Here is a 12,060-nt window from a genome sequence, read left to right on the forward strand (position 1 = left end):
AGTTTGGTGTTTCAGCTGGGTATGGACTGGCTTGTGGTGGGAGGCAATAACCAGCATGAATATGTCTCAGACCTAGGGATCAGGGGGCAATGGCACAGTAGGTACTGTCAGGTCATTAGAGAGGGTAAGAGTTAAAGGCCAAAGAAAATGGGTGGTAGTATTCTTGGGGTGTAATTGGAGGGTGGCTCCTAATAATTGGAGAACATCTCTGCCTAGGAGAGGAACTGACAGGATGGAATGACCAGAATAGTGAGTGAATGGGTGTCCCTCCAGGGCACAGGCCAGCTTTACAGTTCTGTTTGGGGAGAAGGGTTTGTTATCAATCCCCATAACTGACACCTGGGAAGGAAACAGAGGCCTAGAATGAGCAGGCAAGACAGAAAAGGTAGCCTCCGTGTCCACAAGGAAGGTTATGGACTTACCCGCTGCCTGGAGCATTACCCTGGGCTCAGAGAGGGCTGAGGGGGTCTTTAAATCTGGGCTTCTTCAGTCTTCTACAAACCCCAAAAGTTTAGGAGAGGGGACTGCCTGACTGGTCATACCCCCTGCGTAGAGGCGCCGAGGAAGGGCCAGCCAGGCGCAGTTGTTTTGCAGTGCTGGAAATAAACCTAAGGCCTTATACATGCCAGGGAAGCACTCTACCACTGAGCCACATCCCTGGCCCCTTGTTGTTTATATTCTTAATGACTGCTGTTCTGCCTGGTGTGAGATGAAATCTCAGTGTTGTTTTTGTGTGTGTGTTTGTTTTTGGTACCAGGGATTGACTCAGAGGCACTCAACCACTAAGCCACATCCCCACCCCTTTTTTGTATTTTAGAGACAGGATCTCATTGGGTTGCTTAGTGCCTTACTTTGCTCAGGCTGGCTTTGAACTTGGATACTCCTACCTCAGCCTCCAGAGTTGCTGAGATTACAGGCATGTGCCTCGGCACCCAGCTCAGTGTAGTTTTGATTTTCATTTCCCTTATTGCTATTGATGTTGAACATTTTTAATATATATGATGGCCATTCCTATTTCTTCTGTGAAGTGCCTGTTCAGTTCCTTTGCCCATTTATGTTTTGTGGGCCAGGCACTGTGCAAAGTGTTTTTCACCTAATTAAGGCTCATCACAATCCATGTTATTCTTGTTATTGTATTTACATTTAACATTTGGAGAACCTAAGGTCTAGAGGAATTAAGTTATTTATTTTTTTGGTGTTAAGTGTTTTTGAGTTCTTTATACATTTTAGATATTAATCTTCTGTTAGAAGAGTAGCTATCAGAGATTTTCTCCCATTCTCTAGGTTCACTCTTCATCTTCCAGATTGTTTACACAATTAGTAAGCGGTAGAGTCAAAAGACTTGAACTGGATCTCTCTGACCAGAGGCCAACCTGGAGTTGACTCTACTGTTTTTATGAAGGATACTACTACTACATTTTAGCAGATATAAGAACCACATTTGGACATAACTCAGTAATATTTACGTTTTTAAGAAAAAAAAACATGAAGGTAGAATCTGTAAATAATTATGATAATAGTAATAATAGCAGCAAATATTTATTGAGCCCTTGTGTGCCAGAAACAGATCTAAGATCCTTATTTACATTTATTACTTCATTTCATTCTCACAACAATTCTCAGGCAGACTCTTTTATTTTCATTTTACAAAGGAAGAAACTGAGGCATAGAGACATTAAATACTTGTAGAAGGTCACACAGAGCTGGTAAGGAACAGAACTGGAATTCCAGCCCAGCTGATTTGACTTCAGAACCAATGATTTTTTGTTTTTAACCCAGGAAACTGAACCCAAGGCCTTACACATGCTAAACAGAGCTGGATCCCCAGCCCTGAAGCCAATGTTCTTAACCACTTGCTAAATTGCCTCACAGTGTTTTCAGTACTACAGAATAATAGTCCTTAAATTTTATTGTGTAGTAACATCTGTAACCATGCATTATTATATATTTTTTTCAAAAGTCTTTCCTAGTTTATCTACATGTTTCAAATGAATCGCTTTTTTTTAATATTTATTTTTTAGTTCTCGGTGGACACAACATCTTTGTTTTGTATGTTTAGTAAGAACCTGTCTCTAAATAAAATACAAAAAGGGCTGGGAATGTGGCTCAGTGGTTTAATCCCTGGTACCCCCTCCCAAAATGTCAACATTATGGTGGCATTGGTTCCGTTCTTATTTTTCATTCTCCCTTTCTTTCTCTTTTCATTATTTTAAATAGATGGAGGGGGGAGGAAACACCATCTGTGCAAACAGTACTTGGCCTACACCAAATGCTCAAGAAATAGTAGCTACAGTGAGTTTAGCAGCTGCTGTAGTAGTCTTTAAAATAGAAATTTAATCCTATAGCAAACTAAAATTTTCTTTGCAAATAAATTCACTGAAAGTGGATGTATTTTAATATTACATGTAGTCCCAGAAAGATAAAAATCCTGAAATGAGTGTACTTAGATTCATAAATCTCTCTGCTGCAATCATTTTCTATATAATTATTTTGAAGACAGCTGCAGGTGCCAAGTAGTGAGAAGGTTCTAACAGAATTTGGCAGGAGGTAGGGTGGAATGTGGTCCAGAAGGATAAGAGAGAGAAGCAAGACTTTCAGAGAAAGCAGTCCCTTATGAGTTTTATTCCTGCTGTTCAAGGAGCTCTTGATAGAGTTCATGATCTATCCAAAGAGAAACCTGCTACTTTGATCCTTTATCATCCAACTTGATAAGATTGGGTAGTTAATTGACAGTCATAAGGTCAGCTGGTCTTCTTTCCCTTCCTCTTCCTTTTCTCCCCTTCCCATTAAAATGTCATCTCCTTGTCCTCAGTGCTGTGACAACCAACCCTTACAAAAGCAACACATCTTCCCCTCCAGCTTCTTTTCCAGGCTGCCTTGATCTCACTCCTGCAGGCCTCACATCTAGAAAAACTAAGGGGGGGGGTTATTTATAAACTTTCTCAAGTATTAATCCCTTTCCTTCTCAAACTTCCTTTTCAACTTCTTCAAGGATAAAGAGGACCATTTCTTTCCCCAAAATAGAAATATTTCTTTCCTAGGAATGTCTCCCATATCATGCAGTCACAGACAGTTCAACTAAATGCCCTCATTTGTTGATTAGCATGCTCTGAGGAGGGTCCCCAATGCAGTGGATTCAGGCAAGGAGCAGTTCTAAGGTGGTAGTGATTCGCAAATGAAACTGAAGGAGAGAGGCCCTTAAAGGTTTGTGCGTGCTTCCTTGGGCTTCAACAAAGTGCTTTCACCTAAAGTTTTGCTTTTCTGTTTGGTCTAATTATTGGGGTTACTAATATTAAAGTAGGTGAATACCCCTTGGATTCTGACGGTTTAATTCACAGTCTTGCTCCATGATCCACTGTTGCCTAATCTCGGTGAGCCTCAGTTCCTATATGTGTTTTATTGTGAGGATTAAATGGGTTGGTGTATATAGCATGTACAGCAGAGTACCTGACACATTGTTGGCTTTCCATAAATGACTGATCCATTCTTCTATTCCTTTTATAGTAGATGACTATGGAAGGCTTGAGAAATAATCCAAGAATTTTGGAAGGTTAATATTGTGTATGCATATTTATTCCTAGTGAGTTATTTGGACTTACTGGATAATTATCAGATTTAATTTAATAGTTTATATAATATAAATTGCTGTTTCTAATGAATTAAGAGCTATTTCAGGTGCTTTGCTTTTGAGGTTATACTTGGAGGTGAATATTCTTTTAAGAAGCATAAAATGTCAGAGATGGAGCTCATGTAGTCAGTCCAGAGGCTCTTAAACTGGCAGGTTGCAGAACCACCTGGGGAGTGTGTTGAACCTGGGTTCTCAGGCCTTGCCCTTAGAGATACTGATTAAATAGGTGAGTCTGATGCAACCTTTGGCGACCCCTTGTATCCTATTTCTAGATCAGGAACTAAGGCAAGTATACAGTGTTAGAAGAACTTGGTGTTAATTAACCAAATTAACTAACAATTACATCTTTGTTGGATATTCATTCACATATTAATTCAACAATTCTTGGTGTGCGGGAACTATTATGTGAGAACTAAATCCTTCCCAATTGTACCTAACCCCAAACTTGTAATGGGAGAGCTAAGATAAATCCACAAAGTAATGTTTTAGAAAAGTGCTTGCAAGGAGTTAGAAGCAAGAACCCATTCTGCCATCTGTTAGTTGTATTTCCCTGAGCAATTGAGTCAATCTCTCTGAGCTTTAGTTTTGTCATTTGGAACAGTAGAGATAATTCTGTGTTTCTCACCTTGAGAAATACGTGATAGCTCTTGAAAAACTATAAAGAGTTAAATAAAAGGCATATGAAAGATAGTTATGTGTTCAACATTTTAATTAATATGCCAGGCTCTGGAGCTTATTTGGTGCTTGCCCCTAAACACTGGTGAAGGAGACACACACACAAATGTTAGTATAAAGTAAAAAACACTGTGTTAGAAATAACAGAGTTCCTTTGGGAGCATGACTGAGAAAGGATCTGAAGGGAATCAGAAAGGCTCTGGAGAGGATGTGGCCTTCAATATTAGCCTTGAAGGGATAGAAAGCTTCCCTGGCAAAGAAGAGGAGAGTACTGTGCAGAAGTGTGGAGGCATCAGGTGTGGTGTACATGTACAGAATGTCCATCATGCGTAGACCTGTGGAGTTATGGAGCTGAAGCTGAAAAAGAGAGACTGGGCTGGATTCTGAGGATCTCTGTGTCAGGAATTTTAAATATTATTACTTACACAAAGAATTTTGAACATGGGTAGATTGAGTAGATAGAAATTTTAGACAGATAATTATGGCTTTATTCTGGAAAAACTGGAAGGAGAATGACTAGAAGTTGTCATTATTATTGCTTCCCTTTGTCAGCTACTTTTATAATTTAATGAACTAATGATATATTTTTTATGTGAACCCTAATGATATCAACCTTTATAATTCAAGGAATTTAGCTCATTTTTGTAGTTCTACATAATGCTGTATATATGAAGTTTTTTGCCTCCATTAAATTATTTCCTATGGATAAGTCTCCAGAAATAGTGTTAAAAGATCAAAAGATGTGATCCTTATAATACTTCAGTATTTCTTTCTTTTTTCACATGTGGTGTTTGTCTTATGGTGCACAATCAATATAAAAATACAGGGTTTCATCACTTGAGTAGCATTTGATGCTATCTAAAGTTACATTAACTCAGTAGTTTGCTCTAATTTTCATAAAATTCTTTTTGTTTTTATTTGTTTTGAGATGGGGTCTCAGGCTGCCCTTGAACTCCTGAACTCAAGTGATCCTCCTTCCTCAGTCTCCTATATATACTAGTATTAACTCCTTTTATTTTAGTATTGAAGTTGTAATTATCTTTCCTTTTTTGTTTTAAAAATTTTATATTCCTCAAAAGTGTCAAGTAGTTTTTAAATAAGGAAATATTGTAAAAGCATGATTATCACATTTACAAATGCATAACCCTTGTAATCTTTCTCAGTCTAAAATACATTTCCTGTTTTTTATGTTTGCCTCTCACATGGTTGTTTAGTGTCTTCAAGCCAATATTCACCTAGGTGATATCCACTGTACTACTTTGGTATACAAGAACTAATATGCTTTTTAAAAGTCATGAAATCTATGGAATTCTCATTCAGTATTGTTCACCTTTATAATGAAATTGATTACACTTATTCTTTAAAACTTTGTTATGTTAAATTGAAACTTCTTTTCCCTGTTTTAAAAATTAAAATTATATCATCATATATGATTGCTCTTGGAAAACCCTATTTACCTATAAGCTTACAGTGTCTAAAGTTTCTTCAAGGGTACTCTTTTCTATAGTTATCAAAAGCAGTTACTGTATTCTTACTGGCATAAGTTACTAAAGTCTCGGGGCTGGGATGTGGCTCAAGTGGTAGCGCACTTGCTTGGCAAGCGTGAGGCACTGGGTTTGATTCTCAGCACCACATAAAAATAAAGATATTTTTTTAAAAATATTTTAAATGTATGTATATAGTTTTAAAAGTTACTAAGGTCTCTATCAGTATGGTATGGATTTATTCTGAGCACTCACAATCTGGATGAATGTTTTTCTTTTTCAAGGTGACTCAATAAAGCTGTCATTAATTAGTACATTTAAGAGGAAAATATATTTCTTCTCTTTCTCAAAACTTTTGAGCTGATATTACAATTCTAAACAATCCCTACTTCTGTCAGAATTTTGCAAGGGAGCCAAGTGAAGGAAGCGTGCTTTGAAAAGCAACACATGACGTAGTCACTGTTGCGGAATCTGGATTACTAGCTTGTGGTGAGCCTAAAAATTCTGCTTAGTTTGCTCATTTTAGTAGACTGGAAGAGCTTGGCCACTTGTCTGTGGCAGCCATTTTGTATCATTGGCAAGGGGGCATGTGCTATGTTGACAGGTTTGGGTTGATTAGAAATTTTATTTGAAGCTAGATCTGGTTTATTAAATACATTTACTTAAATTTTATGAAAGGTTATACTTAAACACTAGTGTTTTTGTCTTAAAGGTAACAAAAGCATATAGTAAAGAAAACTCAAAGGAATATAAAGTGAGAGTCTGCCTTTTTTCTATACCTGTAGTCCTACCTTTCATGGACATTGTTAACAATGTGTTGGGTAAACTTCCAGAAATTTCCTGTGCATATTAAACCATAGCCTTATATGTCCTTTAAAAAGATAGTAGTGGGACTTTTGTTTATGTATCTACAAAATGTTAATAAACTATATTTTTTGAATTAGTGTTTTATAGGTAACTTTTTATGCCAGCACATGTTGTTCTTCCTTCTCTTAAAAGCAATATTTGGAATGTTCTAATTCTAATGCTACCTCTAACAATACTGCATTGAAAGTCATTGTGTGTACATGCATCTTTTTTACTTCCTATTGGCTACTTTCCTAGGGGTAGAATTGCTGGGTCAAAAAATTACCATCAGCTGGGTACAGTGGCGCATGCCTGTAATCCCATCAGCTTTGGAGGCTGAGGCGGGAGGACCACAAATTCAAAGCCAGCCTCAGCAACAAAGAGGCCCCAAGCAACTCAGTGAAACCCTGTCTCTAAATAAAATACAAAATAGGGCTGGGGAGTGGCTTAGTAGTTGAGTGCCCCTGGATTCAATTCCCAGTACCAAAAAAAGAAAAAACTAAAATTGCTTTCTGAAATTTGTAATTTCAATTTAGACACTAAGATTTATTGAAAGTACCTTATCCCCATACGTTGAAGGACAATGAAATTAGGCTTGATTAAAACTTCCAGATGGGGCTGGGGCTGTAGCTCAGTGGCAGAGGGCCTGCCTAGCATGTGTGAGGCACTAGGTTCGATCCTTAGTACCACTTAAAAATAAAACAAATATAATAAAGGTATGCTGTCCATCTACAACTACAATTAAAAGGAAAAAAAAACCTTCCAGATGCCCTATATGTGTGTTAATTACAAAAGATATTTATTTAATATTCATTATTAATGGTGGACACTCCCATTTGGCTTACACACATGCTTTCTTAAAACGGAACCAAAGTAAAGTAAGTTGATCCCTTCAGCAAAAAGAGATCACTGCAGACCTGAGGGAGGAAGATTCTTTAGGAATTGGATTAGAATTGGTTGCAAAAATCAGATGAAATACTTTGTGTCCTAATGATTTTATATTTGCAAACTTTAAGAAGCCCTATAAATAGAAGTGCTTATTTCCTTTTGGATTTCATTAGGGCACATTCCTTATATCCCTTCAAATTAGGCCTTTAAAAACTTTCCTTGCCTGTACCCCTACCTCCATAGAAACAGCGCCCTCTGCAGACCTGTTCCAGATTCAGGGACTGTATCATCCAACACTTGCGGTGTTGTCATGATTAGAATGGCTTTTTGTTAGACAGCTGGATTTTTTATGTTTTCAAATTGCTGGAATATCTCAACCAGATGAAATAAAAGAGATGGCTTGAGGATCATGTGTTTGTCTTCTTGTTATTATTGCTGGGTAATTCAATATTTAATATCTAGTTTCTCTGGTAATTTTAATAAACATCTATGTAATACATTCCACAGATTTCAATGGGACAGATGTTACAAGATTTTGGAAAATTTCTCGGAATGTTCCTTCTTGTTTTGTTTTCTTTCACAATTGGACTGACACAGCTCTATGATAAAGGCTATACTCCAAAAGAGCAGAAAGACTGTGTGGGCATCTTCTGTGAACAGCAAAGCAATGATACCTTCCATTCGTGAGTGTATTTTGGAATTTTTAGTAAATATATTTCTCTCTGTTGTGTTCAATGTGAATTAGAGGCTATAAAAATAAGGCTTAAATTTTTCTTTACGAAATTCCTTTTTATAAACTTTAACACATTCTCATTTTTCATGAATCATTTGTAGTCATTTTACATAGAGAATCTAATTAGTAGATCCAAGTTGCTACACCTATCTTCTGTACTGCACCCTACCTAACACAGCAGCTCTTGGCATTTTGTACATTCTTAGCATTTGGGGGCAGTTCTTTGTCAGCCATATGTGCAAGGTGGTCAGCATCTCTATTCTCCAAGGATTCAATGTCAATTGCAATCCCCAATCATTGTTACAACCATATATACTCTCTCACTTTTTCAACACTTCTTAAGAGGTCGTTAGAATTGTGAATCATTGGAACTTATGAACAAGGTTTTCTTCAACTCTAATGAATCATAAGGAGTGAAACAACCAGCCATGAGGTAGACAGAATACCTTGCCCCCCTCTTTTTTTTATTTTTTATTTTTGGTACTGGGATTGAACTGAGGGTTGCTTAACAACTGAGCCACATTCCCAGCCCTTTTTTTATATTTTAGAGATAGGGTCTCACCAAGTTGCCTAGGGCCTTGCTAAGTTGCTGAGGCTGGCTTTGAACTCTCCATCCTTCTGCCTCAGCCTCCCAAGCCGTTGGCAAGTATAGGCGTGCAACTACCATGCCCAGCTCTTACCTTATTTCTTAAATAAAATAATAAAGAAAAGGTATAGTATTCCACATTTGTGTATTCCTGTTACATAACAACAATTTGTTACATTGGGTGTCCTCTTATTTAAAGAACATGATTAATGAATATGTGTTCATTGAGTACATACTATATGCTAGTATATACGTATATACGCACGTAAGAGAGATTTGATAGGGGCTACAAAGTACCCCAGAAGAGATGATAATCAAGTACAGAAATAAAGTTGGTAAAGATGCCATGGAGTAGTCTGGCAGAAGAGCATTCGCAGACAGAGGGAACAGCAAAGGAAATGCCTAGCAATTGAAGCAGGGCTGGCATGGTCAGTGTGGATGGAATGTGGTGCCTCCGTGGGAGAGTTGCTGGTAATGAGATCTCAAAGTAATAGGGACAAGGTGGGAGGGACCTTGTTGGCCCTTGTTAGGATTCGAGTATTGAGAGTGAACAACAGTTGAAGGTTTTAGCAGAATGCTAGCAAAATCTGACTAAGTATCAAATAGGCTGCTGTGTGGAGACTAGACAGGCTGCAAATGATTAAACAAGGAGGAATCATTTATCTTCCTTTAAGTCCATGTCCTTGTTTAAAATAAGACATACCTGGGACTGGGGGTGTAGCTCAGTGGTGGAATGCTTGCCTCACTCGTGTGAGGTACTGGGTTCGATCCTCAGAACCACATAAAAATAAATAAATAAAATAAAGCTATTATCTACAACTAAAAATAAATTTAAAAAATAAGACATACCTGTACTATGGAAATCAACCTCATTTAGTGTTATAACTTTATAACTATAAAGTGTTATGCAAGGATTATTAATGTATGTTTTGTATACTTTTGTTATTCATTTTTGCCAATTTGTTTAATTTCCTTTTAAACAGAAATGTAATTGTCTTTACAGGTTCATTGGCACTTGCTTTGCTTTGTTCTGGTATATTTTTTCCTTAGCACATGTGGCAATCTTTGTCACAAGATTTAGCTATGGAGAAGAGTTGCAGTCCTTTGTTGGAGCCGTTATTGTTGGTACATACAATGTTGTAGTTGTGATTGTGCTTACGAAACTGCTGGTAGCAATGCTTCATAAAAGCTTTCAATTGATAGCAGTAAGTGTTCTTTCTTTTAAAACTTTATATTCTCTTCAGATCATACTAAATGTGTGCAATAAAGTAAACAAAAATTATAAGAATTAAGAAATAGTATCATTAAAAAATTAAATATAGAAATTTAAAATGTAATTTATAACAGTTGCAAACCTTAGACCAATTTTTTGTCTACATGATGTGGAAACATTTAGACAGTTTTAAAGAATGTGTCCCTCACCCTCTCCTGCCTGCCTCTGTGTGTGTGTGTGTGTGAGTGTGTGTGCGCGCGCACGCATGCACACACTCTATATTGCTTTTCATTTTCTTCCTATAGAATCATGAAGACAAAGAATGGAAATTTGCTCGAGCAAAGTTGTGGCTTAGCTACTTTGATGACAAGTGTACATTACCACCACCTTTCAACATCATTCCTTCTCCAAAGACTATTTGTTATCTGATTAGTAGCCTCAGTAAGTGGATTTGCTCTCATACATCAAAAGGCAAGGTCAAACGGCAAAACAGTTTAAAGGTAAGAAATTAGAAGTTTGATTTGCAGCAAAGAAGTTGTAGCAATCCCTAATATTGGATGTTTCTTTTTTTTGAGTATTTTTTAAATTTGTTTTAATTAGTTACTCATGACAGTATAATGACCTTGACATATCATACATTTGAATCACATGGGATACAATATCTCATTTTTCTGAGTATACAGGTTGCAGAATCACATTGGTCATGCAGTCACATATATACACACAGTAATAATAATGTCTGTTTCATTCTATTATCCTTCCTATCTCCCCAACCCCTCCCTTCCCCTCCCATCACTTCTCTCTACCTAATCTAAGGTAGCGCTATTCTTTTTTTTTCTCACATCTTCATATATGTATTTCATATAACAATGAGGGTCTCCTTCCACCATCCATGCATTAAAACCTAAATATGTGAGTTCCTGAGGGCCTATGACTAGTTTGTTTTATCCACTATTGTATCCCTAATGCACAATATAGTATCTAACATGAAGGAAGGATTTAGTAAATATTTGAGAGTGAGAGATAGAAGCAAGATTTCTTTAGTTTTCAAATTTTCCCAGCATGTGAAATCTCATCTTACAGTTTGAAAATATGGAAAATAATTCAGAATACTTATTCTTTCACCGTAGATAAAAAATGACTAATAGAGGCAGCTCATGTATTGACTTGCATATTCATTCTTTAAGAAACATCTGATAGGGCTGACACTGTGGCTCAGTGGTAGTGCACTTGCCTGGCATGTATGAGGCACTGGGTTCGATTCTCAGCACTGCATATAAATAAAATAATGGTCTGTCAAAAACTAAAAAAATATTTTTTTAAAAAAGAAACAGGACTGGGATTGTGGCTCAGCAGCAGAGCACTCACCTAGCACAGGTGGGACCCGGGTTTGATCCTCAGCACCACATAAAAATAAAGACATTATGTTCTGTCCGTCTACACCTAAAAAATAAATATTTTTAAAAAAGAAACATCTGAGATTGACAATTGCTCAAACTTCTATGTTGCTATTTGATTCTTCTTGAAAGTTATTCAATACATCAATAATATAGTACATGTTTCTTATAAACCAGGATGTTGCCGAATTTTCCAGTAAAAAGCTAGAGAGTAAATATTTCACATTTGCAAGCCAAAACAAAATTAAAGATATTATGTAAGTAGTAATATGACAAGAGAGAAAAAAATTCCCATCAATCTTTATTGGTGAAATACAAAATATGACAATAATTGAGTAATAATCTTTGTAATACATGAGTACTAAGAATGTGATTCCTTTTGGTAAGGATAAAATTCTACTTAAAGTTCAAGATTAGAGAGCTGCCTATCATAAAATTAATTGCAAATGTTCATTTGTACAAACCATTCTTAGGTCACATACTATAAAAAACAGGAATGAGGCCACATTTTGGACTTTGGGTCATAGTTCACTAAATTCTGCTCTAAATTTAATATTCCTAATGCCATTTTTTAAACCAAGTTTGCATAGTGATGAGTAAATAAAACAGA

The 12,060-nt window shown here is 36.6% G+C and overlaps 1 protein-coding gene across 3 annotated transcripts in view; it reads left to right on the forward strand.

Moving 5' to 3' along the window:
* TRPC1 (transient receptor potential cation channel subfamily C member 1) overlaps positions 1-12,060 on the forward strand; it is a 104,465-nt gene that overhangs the window by 90,268 nt on the left and 2,137 nt on the right. For all 3 annotated transcript variants that reach the window (XM_081302419.1, XM_081302417.1, XM_081302418.1), the window contains 3 exons: positions 8,029-8,204; positions 9,844-10,045; positions 10,359-10,553. In XM_081302419.1, the coding sequence (XP_081158545.1) occupies positions 8,029-8,204; positions 9,844-10,045; positions 10,359-10,553 (573 nt within the window). The remainder of the gene's footprint in view (positions 1-8,028; positions 8,205-9,843; positions 10,046-10,358; positions 10,554-12,060) is intronic.

Source organism: Spermophilus citellus (genome assembly GCF_964194105.1).
Source record: "Spermophilus citellus genome assembly, chromosome: 7".
Lineage (NCBI taxonomy): Eukaryota > Metazoa > Chordata > Mammalia > Rodentia > Sciuridae > Spermophilus > Spermophilus citellus.